General features: G+C 39.8%; 3 protein-coding genes across 4 annotated transcripts; all 3 read left to right on the top strand.

Moving 5' to 3' along the window:
• The first annotated feature begins 152 nt into the window (after window positions 1-152).
• LOC124072307 (alcohol dehydrogenase 1) lies at window positions 153-4748 on the top strand. The gene is made up of 9 exons (XM_046413612.1): window positions 153-241; window positions 1311-1412; window positions 1727-1868; window positions 2155-2242; window positions 2550-2769; window positions 2890-3150; window positions 3351-3483; window positions 4095-4233; window positions 4347-4748. The coding sequence occupies exons 1-9, from the start codon at window positions 224-226 to the stop codon at window positions 4378-4380; spliced, it is 1137 nt and encodes a 378-aa protein (XP_046269568.1). The 5' UTR covers window positions 153-223; the 3' UTR covers window positions 4381-4748.
• A 2675-nt stretch (window positions 4749-7423) lies between these two features.
• Window positions 7424-13075, top strand: LOC124071414 (alcohol dehydrogenase 1-like). Its single transcript, XM_046411897.1, has 9 exons — window positions 7424-7620; window positions 8121-8222; window positions 8643-8784; window positions 9574-9661; window positions 9913-10135; window positions 10334-10594; window positions 12349-12481; window positions 12566-12704; window positions 12803-13075. Exons 1-9 carry the CDS (start codon window positions 7603-7605, stop codon window positions 12834-12836), a joined length of 1140 nt encoding a protein of 379 aa, XP_046267853.1. The 5' UTR covers window positions 7424-7602; the 3' UTR covers window positions 12837-13075.
• Window positions 13076-14971: 1896 nt separating this feature from the next.
• Window positions 14972-21319, top strand: LOC124071415 (alcohol dehydrogenase class-3 chain L). 2 transcript variants are annotated; one of them, XM_046411900.1, is made up of 10 exons: window positions 14973-15247; window positions 15302-15352; window positions 15752-15853; window positions 16472-16613; window positions 16700-16787; window positions 16899-17118; window positions 17957-18217; window positions 18552-18687; window positions 20835-20973; window positions 21216-21319. In XM_046411900.1, exons 3-10 carry the CDS (start codon window positions 15803-15805, stop codon window positions 21238-21240), a joined length of 1062 nt encoding a protein of 353 aa, XP_046267856.1. In that variant the 5' UTR covers window positions 14973-15247; window positions 15302-15352; window positions 15752-15802; the 3' UTR covers window positions 21241-21319. The 2 variants fall into 2 exon arrangements, with proteins under 2 accessions (XP_046267854.1, XP_046267856.1); XM_046411898.1 differs by lacking the exon at window positions 15302-15352 and having other exon boundaries at window positions 14972-15179.
• The last annotated feature ends 1495 nt before the right edge of the window (window positions 21320-22814 follow it).

The raw sequence follows: 22814 nt of genomic DNA, 5'->3' as shown, positions 1-22814 counted from the left end.
TTTTAGCATCTTTTTTTACCATTTTTTTTTTTTTTAACAGTTTTCCAGTTATTGATAACCAATGAGACAAACAACATTCAAAGTCCCTGCCCATCTGAATGATTACATAACTGTTTTTTCTTGCAGCAGTATTTAAACCTCAAGTCCAAGTCTCTCCTCCTCTCTCTCTCCAGTACTACAGCGCTCATCCCTCATTTTTTTGCCACTCGTCTTAGCTGCAAAAATGTCCACAGCTGGTAAGGTAAGGTACATAATTCAATCATGAACAACGGAGTTTTAGCAAGATCAGAATCAGAATTCCTTTATTTATTTATTTTGTTTTAATGAGTATAATCTGGTACAACATAGCTTAACTACAGTAGGTAGTAAAACAATACAAAAAATTACAACAAACACTAATATATTTATTTTTTAGTTTTCAAATTTAAATGCATTGTGTGTGATGTTAATTCAGTGGTTTAAGCATGCATATATTTTTTATACTAGGATGATGTCTGATAGCATGTTCTAATGCTCTGAGGTGCTGTGTTTTAATCTAAACCTCTTTGCACGTGCATGTTTATTTTAACCAATTTAGAAAAGTCTTTTTTCCATTCTTGATTCCCTTCCTATCCCCTATGCCAATGGAACATTGCATGTCCTGTTTTGACATGACCTTCAGGCTGATACTCTACAGAGAGTTTTGTGCAACTGTGGATATTGGCAGAGATGAGGAGGTAGTCAGCCAAAAGACATACTGGTGGAAACCCAAGAATTTATTGTATGTTCACAGTGGGGAAAAAGGAAAGGTTTATCAAAAAGGGGGGGAAGTGCATGGCAAACCAATTTATTTATCATCACAAATGATTTACTCAGTGATAGTAAACCTGCCAATCTTACATTAAATTATAATATTGTAATTAAGTTTTACTTTTGGCAGATGACTTGTGTGGACTTTAAACTGTTTTTCATACGATGTTTGTTTTTCAGGAGCAGCTCTATCAGAGAAATGGAAATGTGCAGTCCATATGTAATACTGTTTACTATGATGAAGCAATCATGCTTTAAAATCATCGCACAAATGGCATTGCATTTATAACATGTCATTCATTGCTCAGCAACACATAATAAAATGGAACAAAACTCTTTCTATCTCTTGACTTGTTTCCCGGTTATATGTAGTTGTTCTCGGAATTCACATGTTAATTGAATGGCCGCTTGAAGAGTTTTAGGAAACTGTCATAGAACTTTTCTGGAAACCCATCCTACTATAGTTTAAGTGTCGGATCACCCAGTCATGTAAGATTTCATGAGGTGTTACTGCCCTCCAGATCATAAAGTGCAAAGCAGCAGTGGCCTGGGAGCCCAACAAGCCTCTGGTAATTGAGGAAATTGAGGTAGCCCCGCCTCAGGCCAATGAAGTCCGAATCAAGGTAAGAAATGTCCACTTTCAAGACTTCAGTGTGTACATACACAAATGTCTCACTGCACTTTTGAGGAAGAGTTAGTGAATGAATGTAATTTTTGAAAGCTCTTTAGTTAAACACACATGATCATTGCATTGGGTTGGCATTATTGCTCCTACAGCTGTTATGGTTGTTAAGCTTTGATTTGACAGTTGCTGTCCAGGGAAAGGATTAAGCTATCTTTCAATTGCCAATGACCTTTAAAGAATAGCACAATACCCAACAGGTCAAAATAACCAAGCAATAGTGTTTTCAATGTGTTGTCACTGTCTTCGACACAGATTGTGGCAACTGGGGTGTGCCACACAGATCTGTATCATCTGTTTGAGGGTATGCATAAAGATGGCTTCCCAGCAGTCCTTGGTCATGAGGGAGCTGGCATCGTAGAGAGCGTTGGGCCCGGAGTCACTGAATTCCAACCAGGTCAGTTAAAGGTCAAAACCCCGATAGGACGGTTTTGGTGATTGTCGTCCTGCATCAGGTGCACCATCAGGACCAACCAGACCATAATGCCAAACTTGAGGCTTCAAAACCGTAGTCCACTATTTATCATACAGTCTATGGAGTTGATACACCTTAATTTGTATGAGACTTCATGATTCTTTCCTTGTTAGACTGTTAGACTGTAGTAGTGTTTAACAAACCTGTCTCCCATTTGATATGTTGAAAATTAATTCATCACGGAAACACTGTTTTTTTTGTCTTTCAGGAGACAAAGTTATCCCTCTGTTCATCTCCCAGTGTAGAGACTGTCGCTTCTGCAAGAGCCCTAAGACCAACCAGTGTGAGAAAGGATGGTGAGCTCATCTTTTTCTTCTTATCACAAATGCCATACATCCAGGAGGTGTTCATGAGGTCAAAGACCCATTTTGATGGTCAATTAACATTGTACACATGTATGTCTCTACACATGCCATAGTGTTTGCTATGTCAGTGAGGCAACTTGTGGTGTTGTCTGATGAATACATAGAATAGAATCTTTGATGTTTCATTTGATGACACATCACTCATTAACAAACATCCTTTACACCCTCTATCCAAGTGGGAACAATGCAAACATTTTGCCACAGGCTGCATTTTAATTTTAATAAATTTTCTGTTCAGGGCTGCTGATAGTCATGATGTGATGTCATCGGCAGAGTCCAGGTTTACCTGTAAGGGCAAGAAGGTGTTGCAGTTTATGGGAACTAGTACCTTCTCTGAGTACACTGTGATTAACCAGATCGCTGTGGCTAAGATCGACCCCGCTGCCCCTCTGGACAAAGTCTGTCTCCTTGGGTGTGGGATCTGCACTGGATTTGGAGCAGCAGTCAATACTGCTAAGGTGTGTAACTGCTTGTGTCACCACAGTATTCAGGGAGATGTAGTGCTCATTACTGTACGCTGCATTTAGAAGTCCAACCTGCCAAAAATGCCCTGTTGACCAAAGTCTGTTTTACTTCAGGTAGAACCGGACTCCACATGTGCTGTGTTTGGCCTGGGCGCTGTGGGTTTGGCTGCAGTCATGGGATGCAAGGCTGCAGGAGCCAAGAAGATTATTGCTGTTGACATCAATCCAGAAAAGTTTGAGAAGGCCAAAGTGTTTGGTGCAACCGACTTTGTGAATCCCAAGGATCACAATAAACCCATCAGCCAAGTGCTGTCTGAGATGACCAATGGAGGAGTGGACTTCTCCCTGGAATGTGTTGGGAATGTGGGAGTTATGGTAAGCCAGAAAGTTTGCATAAAGATTTGATATAATTTGACTCACAAAAGTGTGTCAGGTTTTAGATTCTTTCTGAGAGGACTGTTATCTAACTATTAAAGCAGACATTTTCTCAGCTGATAGCTTATTGACAGCTTATTTCTCAGATTTGAAACCCTGCAGTTACAAGCCCACTGACTTTGTACTGTTTCTCCCTCCAGCGCAGTGCCTTGGAGTCTTGTATTAAGGGTTGGGGTGTCAGTGTGCTGGTTGGTTGGACTGACATGTACGACTTTTCTGCCCGACCAATTCAGCTCATCGCCGGACGCACATGGAAGGGCTCCCTGTTTGGAGGTGAGACCCCTCTCTGTCCAATACTCCATGAGCATACCCCCTAAGTCATAGCATCTTTATCACTGTCATGCTCATGGGTTGTAATTTGTCGCTTTTTAATTGATTGTCAATCTCAAGAAGGTGCGTCTTATGTAATAAGAGCCTACCAGGAGAGACAGGATGTTAATATGGCTGCAGGGCGACAGTTTCCTGATGAATGCAAAGAGAAACTTTTCACTGACACTGTAATGGAACAATGGATGATATCCCTCATCCTAAAGTGACCTCAATGGAAAGAAGTTTTTGTTTGTGTTGGGTTTTGCTTTTTAGTTAATGTGACTAAGTAGTTTTAGTTTTGCATTGACATATTGGTTAACTGCGTCAAACTGGGAAAGACATCTGAGTCATATTTAGCTTATCAAAATTGGATTAGCCATTCAGCTCATGTACAGTAAAGTTGGCATTCTTTTCTTGACTGATAACCAAAAGCATTTCTTGTATATTTGTACTTTCTGTGCTATGACAGTGAATATATGGCTGCAGGCTCGACCCCTGCAATCATTCAACAAGTATTACTAAATGAGGACTCTAGTGTGCTAGTTTTCATTATGTGTGTGTTCTCCATGGCTCAGGATTTAAGAGTAAGGATGGAGTGCCTCAGATGGTTAAAGCCTACCTGGACAAGAAGGTGAAGCTGGATGAGTTCATTACTCATAGCATGAACTTGGACCAGGTCAATGATGCCATTGAACTGATGAAGCATGGCAAATGGTAGGTTTACACTCCCATACTTTGTCCACCATTCAGGAACTTCACTAACTAGTTACACAGGTGAAGAATTAATAAGTGCAAGTATTCTAATTTCTGTTGTTTCTACTCCGCAGCATCCGGACAGTCCTGAGTGTTTCACCACAATAAGACCCCTGTGTTGCTTTCAGTGACCCCACATGATTGGATGAGCTGCAGCTCTGTTGCACTGAATGATAACACAATATTCATACACACAATAGAGTGCACACAATTAAGAGTTCTATCAAATGAAGCACAACATACATGACTGACCTCGAACAATCAATGCTTTTCAGTGAATTATGTGCAGATGGTGAGAAACATCTGCAGTGTTCACATAAGCAGATGGGACCTGTTGCTTTCATGTTGCTGTTCTGATTTTGTTGTGTTGTGTTGCATGTCACAGGAATTGTTTTTATCGATGTCTGCGTCATGTTATTAAATTCTGTGTTGCACCGTATTTAGTGTGATGAGTGTGCACACGTCTCTCATGAAAATCACTTGTCTTGCGTTCTCCTTTGAGGAAAAAACAATCAAATTATGTAGGTGATGTTATTTCGATACTTCTGAGCAGACGAGACAACCAGTCTTGAAGTGTCAGCTTATTGTGAAAATATGTTCAGCTCATGTTAATATGTGCTCATAAAAATCAAATCTCTTATCTCTTTTATGTTACTGAATAATTGTTTAGTTTTTTTTTAAATGTTGTTTCAACAAAGAATAAGCTCAGAACAAGATTAGAATATGTTTACATTTTAATTATAAATAAATGTTTCTAGAACAACTGATAATGTTTACAACACCAAAGCCACTAAATAAACTAAATAAAGAATACAGACATCAGTTGATATCAGTCATTCTTCATGCTCTTCATGTCCTTTTCTCTGTGCAGCTGAGGTGATTCACTGCCTGCAGGTCACTTACTGCTCTTGTACATCTCAGCAAGCAGCCAACTTTTAAGAATAGCTTTTGTTTTAGCGTGTTTGTAGCAACTCACCATTGGCCAAACAAGGACACTTGTGTAAAACATGTGATGAGAGACTGCAGACTAAAATATTGCTATTTCACATATTTACATCTGTATGCTTGTTGAACAGATGTATTGATAAAGTATCAGCTTATCACTCAAAAGTTTTATTTTATTGCATATACAGTAACAAGTGTTAGTTGTCCTCAACTTGATTAATCTTTGAGTTATATTTAGTTCCATTTAATATCCCTTTATTAACTCAAGTCACAATCTCCACTTTCCACATCCCTCACATTCTCACCTCTCCATCATTCCTGCGAGTGAATAATTTTTTCATAGCTGGATGAAGTCACGGGGAACAAATCCAGCTCTGTGAGTGGTTGAACTCTCCATCTTCTTTTGTTTTTAAGCACGCTCATTGACATATTCCTGCCGCCCCTTTCTCTTTAGTAGTCCACAACTGGTTAAATGCACTAGGTGTCACAAGTTTTTTGAGTACTTAAGAGTGACAGCGCACTATGAAGTCAAAATGGGTACCTGCTACTAGTGAAGTGAACCCAAATGCAGAGGACAGAGACAGAAACCAGGAGTTGGAGTTGCATTTAATGGCATTTGCTAATGCATGAGCTGTGGAGTTGAGCAGGGAGGGCAGGGGGGGTGGCAAAGCAGAGTGAGTCCAGAGAACCAGGAAGGGTTGAGAAGATCTGATGTGGTTTCCAGGCAGGAGTGGGACTGTGGCAGTACTCAGACATCCAAATGAAATCAACATTGGAGAATATTCACCTCTAGATCACTTTCACTCTACGAGAGCAAAGGGGTGAATACATGTTTGCCTCGGATGGCAAAACAAATTCACATCTTGGCTTCATGTGGAGTTCAACTACAATGAACCTTGGTGAATGAAGTCACGACCTCAACTAATGACAAAGATGCGTGTGGGTGACCCCTTTTCCTGTGTGTGTCACATCCTGCACTGCCCACATTCAGTCAATGGCAGGCAATGGTGATTGGCCTGTGACCTAAAAGAGAGAGAGAGGTCAGAAGCAGAGGGTGTGGCAATTACAGCCAATCAAATCTTGCATCAAGCAATAAGGTTTCATCATAGGCAGAGCAGAGTCACACTGCTGCTGCATGTGAGACACCCAGACTTTGACCAGTAACTAAAAGTTTAAGAGCAAGTGGTAAATAAGTTAATGATAAATAACTATAGTAAGATAAGCATTAAACTTATTTATCACTGATATAGTCCAACTTTTCCTGATCACATGTTATGAAGTTATTTCCACTGAATGGTTTGAGGACATGTACTTATTGCTTGCCGTTAGGATAAGAAAATAAGAAAAATAAGAAATTCCATACCACTGTATCTGTACAGTGAGTAGCAGGAGCTAGCAGCTACATAGTTTGGCTTAAAATAAAGACAAATGGCAACAGCAGGCCTGACTGTCCAAAGGTGACAAGATCCACCCACCAGCACTTTTACACTATCAGGAAAAGAGGATTTCAAATGTTCTTAACACAGAGATTGAGTTGTGTGATGAACTAAGTGAAGCTGTTGAGTGATTTATCTTTTCTGCCTACTTCAAAGTCACATAAATCTCACTCTAATAAAATGAAAATGCTTGAAATTTGGTTTGGTATTTCTCCCATATGAAAAATCCTGTCATATTAATTTATTTAATTTTTATTTTATTAAATGTATTTAATCATATTAACTCAGAATCACAATTCCTTTATTTATCCCCCAGGGGAACTTGTTCTTTCTTACAGACATTGCAGTTTTCGCAACCAAGAAAATGAAAAGATAGGGGGAAAAAAATATAAGATATATATACACAGTTCCATGGTAACTGGTAACTAGAATTAATGAACCTCCCATATGGCAGTGACACAGATGTCTCTAATAAAGGAGTTGTAAACTCGTTATTAATTAACTATAGCTGTGTTCATCAAACCAACATTAGCACACAATAGAAACGGTATTTTCCTTCCAAAGGTTTCTTCAGGAACTCCCCTTCATGAAGGGCTCTTAAAATAGAATGACTTCTTGATATAACCATTTTCCTCCATAAGAAACCCTCTGCAAATTTTCCAAGAGAAAAGGGTTCTTTGGAGTCAGATCTCTTTATGAAGAACCCTTTTGCAACCCTCACTTCTGAAAGTGTGGTTGCTATGCAGGCTGTACACATGCCTTGATTTCCGTCAGTGGGAAGTCAAGGAACTGATAAGAAGTCTGTGCCAACTGAAGGTCTGCCTGTCATATGTTGCTTTAGCATATAATCCTCAAATCCAGAATCTCTTGGCCCCCGGAACTCCTGCCCTGCAGCTTCGGTCCTCTCAAAACTCTTCTCTCATCTTTTTGTTCTCTTTTTGTGACAAAAATGGCCACAGCTGGGAAGGTAAGTATATTTCAACGTGTAGGCACTCATAGTTATGTGAATGTATAGATGCACACATGGCAAAAATTAGGGTGATATATATAATAATGAAACAAAAAGCAATTGAATAGGATGTGTGAATATTCTTCATTAGAATGTGCCTCTGGATTGGGTGTACATGAGGCTGTTTCAGTGGTTTGAGTGTGGAAGATGTAATACTGAGTTCATCCTGATGAAAATGTGAATAAGTGTTTTCTGTGATATTTGATACATGTATTACCTGTACTTTGCAGTAGCTTAACATTAAAGTACCCTTTCTTTCTGTCTCTTATTTATATCTCTGTCTCTCGAAATAACTCTTGTCCTGTTTTGACTGGGGTCAAAGTTTGAAACTATCCAGTCACTATGAGATTGTGGCTCTTTTACTGGAAACACTTACTAGCATGATTTAAAAGCAACAGTCTTGAACGAGGTGTGTCATACCACATGCTGGGTCATTTCATGTGGTCACTGCCCAATAGGTCATCAAATGCAAGGCAGCAGTGGCCTGGGAGCCCAACAAGCCTTTGGTCATTGAAGAGATTGAAGTTGCCCCACCAGAGGCGAACGAGGTCCGCATCAAGGTGAGAGACGTGCACTATCACACTCATGTGGAAATGTGGTGTACTGCGCTGTTTCTTTCACTCTTCTCTGCAGCAGCCTCGCTGTCACACAGTGGTAGTCACGGAAGTGTATAGTCACCTCTGTTTTGCTATATACCAGTTTTTAAACCTGGAGACTCCGGCGACTTTACCATGCTGGTACAGCAAACAGAAGTATGGTGGAGCCTATGCCATCATAAGTATGTCAATAGTGTTTGTGTAGTTATACTCACACTACCATAAGGGGGAGAGAAAAGTTCTGAATTGCAGTTTTAAGAGTAAATTAAATCATCAATATAATGTGAAAGCGTTGCTAGTACTGCTGAATACACCGGTAGTGAACATTAGCTTCTCCCCTTCTTTGTCTTTTGTGTTTTCATTGTTTGGTTCTCTTCTGTGCAGATTGTGGCGACTGCGTTGTGCCATACGGACCTGCACCACCTTTTTAAAAGTATGGGTAAAGAGGGTTTCCCAACAGTTCTTGGCCATGAGGCAGCTGGGATTGTAGAGAGTGTTGGGCCTGGAGTAACAGAATATCAGCCAGGTCAGTTTCAAGTGGTACAACATTTCAGATTATATACTTATTTGATTTGTTTCTGACAATGACATGAGAAGATTGAAATGACCTGTTCAAATTCAGACTTGACAGTCTAGAACCACAACAGAATATTTGAAGTAGTCTGCCTTGTAGTCCAGCTAGAGTCAGCTTGACCTACTTGACCCACCTATCAGTGTCAGTAAACGATCCATCCATCCATTTTCTATACCGCTTATCCGTCAGTAGTACCGCCTCTCGCCCGGGCGGGAGGTGGGGTTCACCCTGGACTGGTCGCCAGTCAATTTCAGGGATGACGCACAAAGACACACAACCACATGCGCGCACACCAAGGGGCAATGTAGAGCAGCCAGTTAACCTAATGTGCATGTTTTTTGGATTGTGGGAGAAAACCGGAGTACCTAAATAAAACCCACACAGGCACAGGGAGAACATGCAAACTCCACACAGATGGGCCCAGACAGGAATTTAAACCTGGAACCCTCTTGCTGTGAGGCAACAGTGCTAACCGCTGCACCATCGTGCCGCCTGCCAGTAACTAACAGAAAAAAAAAATGAAAATGGAGAAGCACGTTAGCAAGCAAAGCTTTGCTGAAATTTTCCAATTTAATTCCTTTAAAGTCGTTTATTGAGTTTTTGAAAAGTGACAGCCCCAATGACTAAAACCTCAAACCTTACAATAAAGACACTGTATTGCATTAGTCTGTATATTAACAGAAATGTTAAAAACCTGAAAACCTGTCCCAAAATCCATGGCAACATTGTTTTGTCTTTCAGGGGACAAAGTTATCCCTCTGTTCATCTCCCAGTGTAGAAAATGTCGCTTCTGTATGAGCCCTAAGACCAACCAGTGCGAGCAAGCATGGTGAGCTCAGTAAGCACTCACCTCCTGCCATACACTCCACTTTCTCTTAGTTCTTGCCAACTTTTCATTTCATTCCACATGGATGTGTTCTTATGGCTATAGTTAACTATGCATCAGTGTAGCAACTGTAGGTGCTATCTGACAATACCAGAGGACAGAAACTTTAGATCTTTGTATGTTTTACTAACTAAATTGTAAGTATTCAGTGGACCGTTTAATAGGACATGAGCACTACTCAAATTTTGTTTCAGGAAGGGCACATCTCGTCCCAATGTGATGGCACCACCAGAGTCCAGGTTTACCTGTAAAGGCCAGAAGGTGTTGCAGTTTACAGGAACCAGTACCTTCTCTGAGTACACTGTGGTTAGCGAGATGTCTGTAGCTAAGATCGACCCCGCTGCCCCTCTGGACAAAGTCTGTCTCCTTGGGTGTGGGATCTGCACGGGATATGGAGCAGCAGTTAACACTGCTAAGGTGTGTATGTGTGATGGTTGCAAACAGGTTACATAATCATTATTATACTGAAACAATGGAATGAGGCATTTTGCGAAATGTCCATTTAATTTGCCCTGATCACACAGGAATCACTCATGGAACACAAGACCTTTCTGTTGATTATTACTGTCCAACCTGCCAAAAATGCCCTGTTGACCAAATTCTGTTTTACTTCAGGTAGAACCGGACTCCACATGTGCTGTGTTTGGCCTGGGCGCTGTGGGTTTGGCGGCAGTCATGGGATGCAAGGCTGCAGGAGCCAAGAGGATTATTGCTGTTGACATCAATCCAGACAAGTTTGAGAAGGCCAAAGTGTTTGGTGCAACCGACGTTGTGAATCCCAAGGATCATGATAAACCCATCAGCCAAGTGCTGGCTGAGATGACCAATGGAGGAGTGGACTTCTCCCTGGAATGTGTTGGGGATGTGGGAGTTATGGTAAGGTGGTCTGATCTGGTTAAAAACACAACAAAGAGGAGCTACCTATTTATTAAAGGCATAACATTTAATATGTATATAAAAATTTTACAATAAACCAATCAACAGATTCACGTCTACCAAAGTTAGCATACTAGATAGCAAGCCCATTCCTGTCTTAATACCAATTTAAATTTTACAATGCAATAGTTTAATAATTTATAGCTGAAAAGCTAGGGACCCACAAGCAGAAAGAAAAGGCAAGTTTTTATCTTGCAAAATACTCAATAGAAAAAGTCTTGGCTGTTCAAACAGCCTTTTCCAAACAATGCAGGGGGTTAGATGAAGGGGAAAACAAACATTGGTGCAGCAGGTAAGTGCAGTGCAGTCAAAGAAGAAAAACAGGTGTCCAAGGAGGGAGGTTTCCATCGGGCATACAAAAGATCCCAAAGAGAGCATGAGGCAAGCAGGAGTAGTGAAGAAACAAGAGAAAAACAGAACTAGACCTGGCAGGCAGAATAGGGCAGTTATAAACCTGAAGCTCAAGAAAGTGGAATAATGCTTAAAAAGAAGCGAATTCACAAGCAAAAAGCTGGCCCCAAGTGTATATGCTTGTTGGTGACTGTACGATCTGGCAGAGAGTGCATGAATGAACTGGTCCTTTAACACTGAAGGTTGGTGGTTGGATAGATTAAGTGAGTTGGTGGGAAGAGAAAGTAGGTCAACCACACCCAGCTCTAGACAAACACTCAAACACACAAAAACACACTGGGACACACTGAGCCAAACCAATAAATTGGGAAAGGGAAAACACAGCAGAACACAAGGAAACACCCTGACGAATAGTCCAATAGCCCCTCAGTGTTCCAGCTGGATGAAAGTGAGCAACAAGTTTGCTGTATCTCAAATTCTCTTGGTTTTTTAGACTAACAGTTAAACTGACTGACTGACTGTGACTTTATATTAAGAGAGTTAATATTCTTAATATCTCAATATTCACCTATTTTCCCGCTGAATTCAAGTCCCTTTCTTTTACAGAACTTTTACAGAACAAAAGCCTTGTTACATGCTTGACCAAATTAGATGCAACAATATTCTGACCCTACTTGCTGCTTTCCCACACTGGCGATGACAAGCCACCCTTTCTACCCTCTTCCGCTTCACACCTCTATCCGCCTGCCATATCTTCGTCTTCACTGGTATCAGAGTTTGTAAAAAGCTGCTATAAATGTTCTTGGCATTATGTTCCCTGCTATCAAAATGGACTCTGTCAATCTCTGAGGCCATGTTTGGTCCTGATCCACAATTGTTCACTGAGAGGCTGCAGAGCTCTGTTCAGCTGGCACTGGTGTTAATACCAGTACTCCCCAGTTGCCCAGAACTCCAAGTCTGGGGAGACTCGAGTCAGTCTCAGTGGCACTAACATGCATGAAGGGGATAGCTATTGCAATAAATAGCTACAGCAATAATGAGCAGTAGTTTGCAGTTATTCCGGTGATATGCTGTTGTTTGGAGGGATATTTGACAGGTGGCCAATGACCTTACATGTTACACCTTTAAAACACAAACCCCGGGGTGTCCTGGTGGTTCACCCAGTAGAGTGTGTGCATAATGTACCACAGTGTCCTATGTTTGATTCTGACTGTAGTTTTTTAAGATTTTTTTTTTTAAAAAAAAAAGATTATTAAGTTAACCAACCAACAGCAAATTCAGATATTTTAACCCACACCCTTTTGATTACAAACCTGCTGACTTTGTGCTGTTTCTTCATGTAGCGCAGTGCTTTGGAGTCTTGCATACAAGGTTGGGGTGTCAGCGTGATTGTTGGCTGGACAGACTTGGAAGACTTTTCTGCCCGACCAGTTCAGCTCATCGCTGGACGCACATGGACAGGCTCTGCGTTTGGAGGTGAGACAAAAATATGACCATCTCCTAGCTATTTCTATTCTCGATAAGACTCTATGCCTTTACATTGTGTATTTTGTGGCTTAGGCTTTAAGGGTAGGGATGCTGTACCTCAGATGGTTAAGGCCTACCTGGACAAGAAGGTGAAGCTGGATGAGTTCATCACTCACAGAATGACTCTGGACCAGGTCAATGATGCCATTGAACTGTTGAAGCATGGCAAATGGTAGGTCTACACTTCTATACTTTCTCATGACTAAACAAAAACACAGACAAATTAATAAATGCTGGTCTACTCACTTGTCAATTATTTTTGTTCCACAGCATCCGGACAGTCATGAGCGTTTCTCCAGAATAAGATCAATGACCCCAAAGTAATCAGTAATTTACCACTCTTTACAAACTCTCAGTAGTAATCAAACACAAAATACAATGCATATGATTACAGATCTATTAAACTGTGAACAAGTCTTGAACAAGCAACAATATTCAGTGAATTACACAGAGATTGTGATGTGAGGATGATCTGCAGTTTTCATATAAGCAAAATCTAAACATGTCAAAGTGTTTATAGAGTAAAATAAATGTTTAAACAGATGGGCTCTGCTGCTTCCCTATTTGTGCTCTGGTTTTCTTGTGTCATATGTCATAGACACAGCATTAATGTGTCTACAGCTTTGTGTGTCATGTCTTTGAATGCTCTATTAAACTAGGTTTAAAGTGCCAAAATAGTTTTAGCTCAGATTTACTTAAACCTGAAACCTGAAACCAGTCAGAAGTCAGAGCTCTGGACAACAATTTGTTCCTTTTCCAGTTTCCCTGTTCTCCTTGTTCTCCTTGCCGCCAGCCTGGCTTGTGTGTGTGTGTGTGTGTGTGTGTGTGTGTGTGTGTGCATCAGACGTTGCCCCTGATTGGCTGGTGTAACTCTTTATTTTAAACATTTTAATCTGGCACTGGCACAAGTCTCTTGAAAAATTCAGAATGGACATGTGCTTTACCTTTGGTGAGCTGTCAGTTCCACTAGTATCCACAATGAGTCAACAATCTTTCCATGCAACTTTCTAATGCAGACAAGTTGACTCACATGATACAGAAAAGCTTTGCACTGTGTAAATCTTTGTCACTGAGATCTGTGGCAATTTGTTATTCTCATTTAATCTTGATGATTAAATGTCTGACGGAGTCTGTTTTATTCCACCAGTGCACCAACCAACCCTCTAGCATTAGCTTGTAGAAGCAGTTCACACTAAGAAGAGAAAATTGCACACTTGGTCACGTTGTTTCTTTAAATGTTCACTTCAACAGTATGACAACTGTACACTGTAATACCAATTTGGTAAATATATTCACTTTAATGAATTGATTAGGTTTTGGTGGTGAAAAGGTCAAAGTCACTGTGAGCTCACAAATCAAATTTTTAGGAGGAACACAAGAATTAATGCGCTAATTATGACAAAATTTCACACAAATGTCTAAGAGGAAATCTAAATATCTAAATACTCACCATTTATATCCAAAAGTTCAAAAGTTGACTAACTGCATAACTCAGGAACAGAAGGGCACAGTGACCATATTTCACAGTCACTCAGATACTAAACTGTCAACACTAATCTTGGGCATCTTGAAACTGACCTTGTGCTAATTGTATTGATCTTCTGAGCAGCTGGGTGGAAGATAAATTTGTAGCTTCTTTGCAGCAATATCCATGTGTGAAGCAATGTGGTCCACCACAAACTCATTAGTTTTGATGATACTGAGCTTCAGGTGATTGTTGTTCCACAATGGGATGAAGAGACATACATGAGACATGGATGTAAACAGCTACCTGAGTATGCTGTGTGCAACTGTGTTTACTTAAATTTGATACTGACCGGGTCAATCAAATCTTCAATTGTGGATATATGGTAGTCAAGGATGATTGAACAGTTACAGTTCCTACAACGCCTGTGATGGTCATTCCTTATTTCAACAGAATACTTGTTCACTTTACTTGTTGCATGTGAAATCTGAAATATTTAGTCAACATGCAAAACAATAAAAGAAAACATTAGACCTTCAAATTATGAATGCAATGGCAATTTTAAAAGAAACATTATCTTCCCATCATTATATTTGATTGTTTTAATTATTTCAACAATTCTTACCAATAATAATTTCATTATTCTCAGTAAAGTTAAACAAAGATAAAGCACATGCATAATAAAATAGAATTAAATAGAATCAAATTATTTTGGAATGTAAAGGATTAATTGCAAATCTCTTTTTTAAGTTCTTACTTAAAGGAGTTCTTTGTCTGTTTTACTTAATGTTAATTACACAATCAATATAAGCAATAATAAATGGATAAATAAATTTACAACTACACTTAATACACTACACCCCCTGATCCTAAATCCTGTGCTAAAGCTGTTAAACCAAATGGCACATCCATGAATTGGAATTTAGTAGAGACCAACTGTATGAATATCTTAAACCTACATCTCCTATAAGACTTTTTGCTTGTTCTGTTCTGTTCTCTGTTCTCCTCCTGGCTAAAATACAGGAGGAAGGAGCAATCGGCACAAATTGTTTGGACACGGCCCACAGCCCACACAGGCAGAGCCCTCTGTGATTGGTCTAAACCATGATAAGCACTCTGCACTCTTACCTAACCTTGTAAGCCAGACTCCAGTTGTGAGACAACATGGCGACTACAGGGAAGGTAAGCACTCTGACTTCTCCTCGCTTGCAGTTAAATGAACTTCTTCAAACGTTTGACTGCGTTCAAGCTATACTACACATGAAAATTTTGAACTACCAGAACTTTTCCTTTGCTCACTCCTGTGTTTATGGAGCACATGGAATGTTTACAGTACTGCAGGAGGATATATCAAGGTCAGGGTTGAATCTATCAGCTATTTAAATATTAGTAGTTCTCTGTCTCTGTTCTCTGTTGCACAATACTTAGTAGACAAAGTCCTGTGTGCCTCTTGTGGGAGTGCTTAGTTGAGGTTTCCTATTGTTGCAACATGTCTGCACAAGTGGAAAAAAAGTCAGTGTTTGTTGTGAAGATAGTTTTGTATGGGTCGATTTCATTCAGCCTGTGTAGAAAACGGATGGTAAACTGACCCTGATCCTGTTTTCTGTCATCCGCAGCAAAAGAAGCGTGGGTTTTCTTCCATCCTTTTAAGTCAGGGCTACTTCCACTATACACTGAATGGATTAAATGTCCAGAAATTTGTTATCATGAGCGATACCAGTCCAGCTGAAGCTCTCTTGGGTGCTGTGTTTTAGGTGATCAAATGCAGAGCTGCAGTAGCATGGGAGGCTGGGAAACCTCTAGTGATGGAGGAAGTGGAGGTGGCACCTCCCAAAGCTGGGGAAGTTCGCCTTAAGGTAATAAATCAGGGCTGATGTTGTTGACGTTTCCTGCCCATAGTCACATGTACTTCAGATTTGTGCAACAACAAGATAAAAATGTCACTGCAAACTCACCAGTCACTATGTGCTTACTTAATAATTTCAATATAATCAGTTAAATACAGTGTTGCACAAGAAGCTGTGGATAAAAACCTCATGGTAAAAACAATATAATGGCCTTTCAGTATGCAGTAGTCTTATTTATCTACACCATTTAACAACCAACTCCTCCTAGGAGCTTATCTACAGACAGATTTTCCTCTTTTAGTGTATATACAGTCCCACACTACAGTGTACTTTAGACCTTTAGTTGCTCCTGCTCTTATGTAGTAAAAATGAGTTTGCTTATAGTTTGCTTATTTACCTTGAGCAAGAACGCTCTGCTTGTTATTTTATTATGATGTTTATGTGAGTAATACAACCAGCATTCAAAGACATTCTCACAAATAAGTAACAGTAACAGTAAGTACAGGATTTAAAAAAATCACTCATGACACAACTGGTTCATGAACTGATCAATTTCACCACATTACAGCAGATAGAGAATGAGTAGTTTAAAATGGATTGAATCTGGATCACAGTCCTTTCCTTCAGATTGTGGCCACAGGGATCTGTCACACTGACTCCTACACACTGAGTGGCTCTGACCCTGAGGGAGTTTTCCCGGTAGTGCTGGGTCACGAGGGTGCCGGCATCGTGGAGAGCGTTGGAGAGGGGGTCACCAAGTTCCAGCCAGGTTCTCTCTCTTGTAGCTTCTCATCACAGGAAGTATTACTGCATGTAATATACATGCTCAAACCAAACATTCTGTTTGTGTTTCAGGGGACACAGTCATACCCTTATATATCCCACAATGTGGAGAATGCAAATTCTGCAGGAATCCAAAAACCAACTTGTGTCAAAAGATCAGGTAAATGCCCTGGACTAAAGCACTTTCCAGCTGGGCAGATCATTCTAACATGAAAATCTTGCTTGTGCAGCTGATCTGTTGTCAGATCTGTGTTTGGCTCTCGTTCTCCAGGCTCACTCAGGGGAAAGGCTTGATGCCAGATGGGACGACCCGTTTATCCTGCAAAGGCAAGAGCCTCTTTCACTTCATGGGATGTAGCACATTCTCTGAGTACACTGTGGTAGCTGAGATCTCCCTGGCCAAAGTGGACCATAGAGCCCCTCTGGACAAGGTGTGTCTGCTGGGCTGTGGCATCACCACTGGTTATGGAGCTGCAATCAACACTGCCAAGGTGAGTCAGTCTCCTCCCCTGACATCACTGTGCTATGATCAGTGATCACAGACAATCACAAACAGACATTCCCTCCAATTATCTGAGCAGTGGACACAAAAAGAACCGCTGCTGCTGAGCCCCCAGCCTGGCTTGTGTGTGTGTGTGTGTGTGTGTGTGTGTGTGTGCATGTTAAGGAAGCAAGGGGAGAAATAAATCAGACATTTTAATTACTTGTAGATGTTAGGTAGACTTCATGAAGTCAAGTAACTGCTCAGTTTCCATATGCTTTCAGATTGTAAACTAGAGTTGCATCATGGCTCTGGGGATGGCACAGACATTCATAGTTCCCACAGGATGAAATGTACCGACTTCAATGAGCCCTTGATTTTCCATTTTATTTATTTATTTCCCTCTTGGGCCACCACCAGAGTCAAAAATTTCACTTACCTGTAAAAACTCTCAACATCTATTGAATGAACTGGCACTAATCTTTTTAACAGACATTCATTCTCCCCAGAAGATGTCTCCAGTTATTATATTATTAATATTTATGGTTTGGAGTGAATGCTTCAAAGACTGTTAGATTGCCATGAAATTTGACATTGACTTCTTCAGTGTGAACATACTCTTTACCTGCAAAACATCAGCATGTTACGTTGTCACTGTGAGCATACTACCATTCTGTGAAGATTTTTAATATCTATTTAATATGCCAATTTATTGGTAATGAGTCAAATCATACTTACAGTATCTACCCGAATCCAACACACAGAGCCAACCAGAAGAAGCAAACACGATGCAAAACATCAACATCTTTGCAGAAATGTGCTGACCTGTCCTGTCCCTTACCGTGCAGGTAGAGGCCGGCTCAAGCTGTGCTGTGTTTGGCTTGGGAGCGCTGGGCCTTGCAGCAATCATGGGCTGTAAGGCAGCAGGGGCAGCCAGGATTATTGGAGTCGACCTCAACCCCGGCAAGTTTAAAACTGCTCAAGAGTTTGGTGCTACAGATGTGGTGAACCCAAAGGACCACAGCAAACCAATCCAAGAGGTCCTGGTAGACATGACAGATGGGGGTGTGGACTACTCTTTTGAATGTGTGGGCAATGTGGCAATCATGGTAAGTGGGAAAATAATAATCTCCTGTTACTGATTAGTTCCCACACTAAGTATTTATCTCTGCAAGCTGAAAAACCTCTCAAAGACTGATATTAAAAATCAGGACAGCAAGTATATTAAACGTTTCTATGTCACTGTAATTTGAAATGAGCATATTTACCACAATTTTATTGTTGATCCCTTCAGCCCAGCCCACCATTAAAAGTCCTGGTATACCTCAGGCCTTTGAAAGACTACATTTATGTGAAGAAAAAGCATTGAGGATGTGGTAGTAGTCAGGTGCTGTTTGGATCAGGTTAATGTGATTCTGACCTGATATTTTTTCATGGTGGCAGAGGGCAGCCCTGGAGGCTTGCCATAAAGGATGGGGCACCAGCGTCATTATTGGGGTGGCAGCAGCTGGACAAGAGATTTCCACCCGGCCCTTCCAGCTGGTGACTGGACGCACCTGGAAAGGCACAGCTTTTGGAGGTAACAAGCCGGTTGTTGTTGGAACAATTTGTTTTGAGATGCTGATGTGGGGGGGGATTCCTAATTCAACATTCTCATTAACTTCAGCTGGTCTTTATGTTTAGCGCTAATTAACAATGTCAGCATGCTAAACTATGATGAAGAACTCCCTTAGTGTTATACTCGCTCAACATAAATAAATTATTACTATTGTGGGTCTTTCAGTATGCTGGTATTAGCATTTAGCTCAAAGCTGTGGCCAAAGTACAGCCTTACAGACCGGAAATCAATAAAATAGGGGATTTTTAGATGTGGATTTAGTACAATTAATCTTTGGTCTTAATTAATCTTTCACTTTTGCGGAAGCTTGTTTGTGTAATATCTACAATCTGTCTTCTTTGCTTATTATGTGCAAACATCTGACCGTTTTGAAGAATGAGGTTCATTTTACACTGACAAATGCTTTATGTAGGCTACAACTTTATCAGATAAGGGAAGAGTTATGTTCAGTATCCTGCCCTGCCCATAACATTCCCATTTTGTTTAACCACATGATGAAATACACACCACTACTTTCCTCTGTTTAATGTGTTCATTTACACTTTTACAGGGAAAAACACAAAAATAGAGTGTGCACATGAGACACTGCTCACATGAACATTTACACTGTGTGCACAGCTATTAGACAAGTGAATATTTTGACTATATCATCATTTTTATGCATATTTTCCAACTCCAAGCTGTATAAACTTGAATGCCTATTGGATTTAAGCATATCAGGTGATGTGTGTTTGTGTAATGAGGGAGGGTGTGGCCTAAGGACATCAACACCCTATATCAAGGTGTGCATAACTATTAGGCAGCTTTTTTCCTCAGGCAAAATGGGCCAAAAAAGAGATTTAACTGACTCTGAAAAGCAAAAATTGTAAAAAGTCTTTCAGAGGGATGTAGCACTCTTGTAATTGCAAAGATATTGGGGCGCGATCATAGAACCATCAAAGGTTTTGTTGCAGATAGTCAACAGGGTCACAAGAAATGTGTTAAGAAAAAAAAGACGCAAATTAACTGCCAGAGATTTGAGAAGAATCAAACATGAAACTATCAGGAACACATTATCCTCCAGTGCTGTCATGTTCCACAACTGCAACCTACCTGGACTGCCCAGAAGTACAAGGTGTTCAGTTTAGAAGACACTTTCTTCAAACAGTGGTTCAGGAAAAAGTCTGCATCTTTCAAGAAGACCATGATATTTGTGCAGGACAAAGATCCACTGCATGCATTGAAGTACTCCACTGCATGGCTAGCCAGTAAAGGTCTTAAAGATGAAAGAATAATAACATGGCCCCCTTCCTCACCTGACCTAAACCCTATTGGGAGCTTGTGGGCCCTTCTTAAACAGGAGATTTACGGTGAAGGAAAATAGAAAATGTCTGGGAGGCAGTGGTTGCTGCTGCACAAAATGTTGAAAAGAAAAAAGAAAAAAAAAAGATCAGAAATTGACGGACTCCATGAATGGAAGCCTTATGACTGTTATTGAAAAGAAGGGTGGCTCTATTGGTCACTGATTTTTTGGAGGGGGATTTCATTAAATATCAGAAATGTTTGTTTGTAAATTTTGAGTTGTTTTATTATTCTCACTTCAACAGATGAAAATAAAGTGAGATGGAAAAATTTTGTTTTTTCATTTAGTTGCATAATAATTCTGCACACTAATAGTTGCCCAATAATTGTTCTCACATAGACACTCTCTTAAGAAAGCCAAAACCTGTCTTCCTTCCTTTTCAATATTTCAATATTCAGGTTTGAAGTTTATTAATGTTTCGGATTGACTGAGAGCACCGTAGTTGTTAAAAAACAACATTAATTGCCTGGGCCTAATAATTGTGTGCACTGTGTATTACCTCCATGTGACGTTTCAGACCCAAGCCTTCATTCATTCATTCATTATATCTTCCAAACCATTTAAATATCGTATAACAATGTCATCAGGTGAAAAAAACAACAACAACAAAAATAAAAACCCTTCATATCGTTATGGCCTATTTAAGGGAAGGTAAAGTCAGAAAAAGTCATAGCTTACCTAAAGTGTTTGTCTTTATTTGTGCTTCTTTTCAAGATGTGCTTAACATGCTTGGACATGTGTGCATTTGTTAAAACACTTTTCCCAGGATACAAGAGTGTTGACAGCGTTCCAAAACTGGTGGATGAGTACATGAAAAAGAAGCTCAAAGTGGATGAATTTGTGACTCACACTTTACCCTTTGAGAATATCACTGATGGGTTTGACCTTATGCATGCTGGGAAATGGTAAGCCTCGACTTAAAAATATTGAAAATAAATATTTGTTTATGCATTAGGTTTATGTTAATGTGCACATTGGTGTCCTGACTGTTAAAGATATTGCAGCACTCTGTTGAAGACAAAGGATGAGAAAGGATTTTATAATAATTTGCTCCATGAGTGGCCTTCTTTCAAATATGAGCACCAATTCAGTCAGGGATGTATAATCTGATATGCATAATCTGATCCCATTTTCATCAACATTTCAGCATTCGCGTCGTCCTGCAGTTCTAGAGGCAGAGGAGCACAGAAAACCATGACTTCACTCCATGTTTACCCTGCTCAGTTTAATAAATAATCTTTCAATTCCCTGTTCCAAGTCTGTTTTATTTGAACAATGCACAGTCAGACACCTCTTTGATCAGCGTTTCGCCCCTGAAGGAGCACACAGTGAGAGAGAGAGAACACTGTGTGCAGGAAAAACAGAAGAACCAAAACAAGATTATTCAGAAATATTCTTTGATCTATACTGAATGAATAACGAGGTGGTACAACCGCAAACAACGAAATGACATCAGTGTTGGAAGGCTCTTAATTGATAACGATTGTTGAGTGGTTCTTTTTAATCGCGGCCTAAAAACATTGCAGAACATACTTTGATTATTTGTCCTGTAGCATTAGAATACAAGGCTGGTTTTAATCTGTCCGTTTCACCGCTTATCACTGTAAATGTACATGTCTCTCCAAGCTTCAGCAATGCACTTTCATTTCCAAAATGTTGACTTGAGAGAATTACTATGACATTTCGTGGCTGGTTGTGCTATATGCTTAGGCAAAACATTTCAACAACTCCAATTCCAAACAACATGCAATTCTGAGTATAAAATTATAGCATAAAATGTGTTATCAAGCTATTTAGAGTATTGTATGATAATTCCCACAGCAATAAGAAAAGAAAGTGCAATTTACACAGAAGGCAGTACTTATATATATTATACAAAATATTTATTATTTTTTTTATTAATTATTAATACTAATACCTTTTGATATAAACTTTTTATTTACTGAATAAACTGTAGTAATGTAAATATAGACACATCATCTCCTCTGTAATTAAATAACTCCCTCTAAAACGGCAGTTGTGGTTCTTACACTTTGATTTATTGAAAACATAAGATAATAAAAGATTTTCAGTCTTTACAAGCTAAGCTAACCATCTCTAGCTTGCACTGACACTAGAGTGATGTCAGTCTTCTTGTCTAACTTGCAGACTTGCTTGCAAGACAGCCTGATGTGTATGTTTATAATAGACACTGAAACTTGGGAAAGAGGCATCTGTATTGAATCTGCATGTGATGTGTGAAGTGTTTTGCGCTTCATAAGGGCAGCATGTGGCGTTTAAAAATTTTAATAAGTAAGTTTGGCTAGTTTTGGACACTGAAGCTGATAATTAAACCCATGTGTTTCTGTCACAAGTCCAAAAGCCTGTCATAAAAAAGGCCACTTGGACCACTGCTCATTGATGTGCTTTAATAATCCTCATTTATAACATCACAGCAGCTTCTCAAGCGATTCATTTCTTCTGAATTATCATTTTGAATCAAAACATCATCAAAACAACCTTGTTCCATGGCATCAATCATAATTGGACATGGTGGACTAAACTTTAAATTGACAAAGCTTTGAATACAATCACATGTATGGACCTGGACCTGATCATGTATGCTTATAGTAATCCAGAAAATGATGACTGTAACTAAATGTTTGCTGACACTGTATAGTCACGCTGTGTCAAGTGTCAAGACCAAATCTTAATTGCCGTCACTGTACTATAGAGTTTTAAAAGGCATGAAGGTACCAAATATTCA

The sequence above is a fragment of the Scatophagus argus genome, chromosome 15, assembly GCF_020382885.2.
Source record: "Scatophagus argus isolate fScaArg1 chromosome 15, fScaArg1.pri, whole genome shotgun sequence".
NCBI lineage: Eukaryota > Metazoa > Chordata > Actinopteri > Scatophagidae > Scatophagus > Scatophagus argus.
This window is presented reverse-complemented; position numbering and strand designations above follow the sequence as displayed.

Coding starts and splice junctions, on each gene's coding strand:
- LOC124072307 (XM_046413612.1), top strand. Junction 1,869..2,154: donor AGTCACTGAATTCCAACCAG/GTCAGTTAAAGG, acceptor TTTGTCTTTCAG/GAGACAAAGTTATCCCTCTG. Junction 4,234..4,346: donor CTGATGAAGCATGGCAAATG/GTAGGTTTACAC, acceptor TCTACTCCGCAG/CATCCGGACAGTCCTGAGTG.
- LOC124071414 (XM_046411897.1), top strand. Junction 10,136..10,333: donor CAGCAGTTAACACTGCTAAG/GTGTGTATGTGT, acceptor GTTTTACTTCAG/GTAGAACCGGACTCCACATG. Junction 12,705..12,802: donor CTGTTGAAGCATGGCAAATG/GTAGGTCTACAC, acceptor TTTGTTCCACAG/CATCCGGACAGTCATGAGCG.
- LOC124071415 (XM_046411898.1), top strand. Junction 18,218..18,551: donor TGGGCAATGTGGCAATCATG/GTAAGTGGGAAA, acceptor TCATGGTGGCAG/AGGGCAGCCCTGGAGGCTTG. Junction 18,688..20,834: donor GAAAGGCACAGCTTTTGGAG/GTAACAAGCCGG, acceptor CACTTTTCCCAG/GATACAAGAGTGTTGACAGC.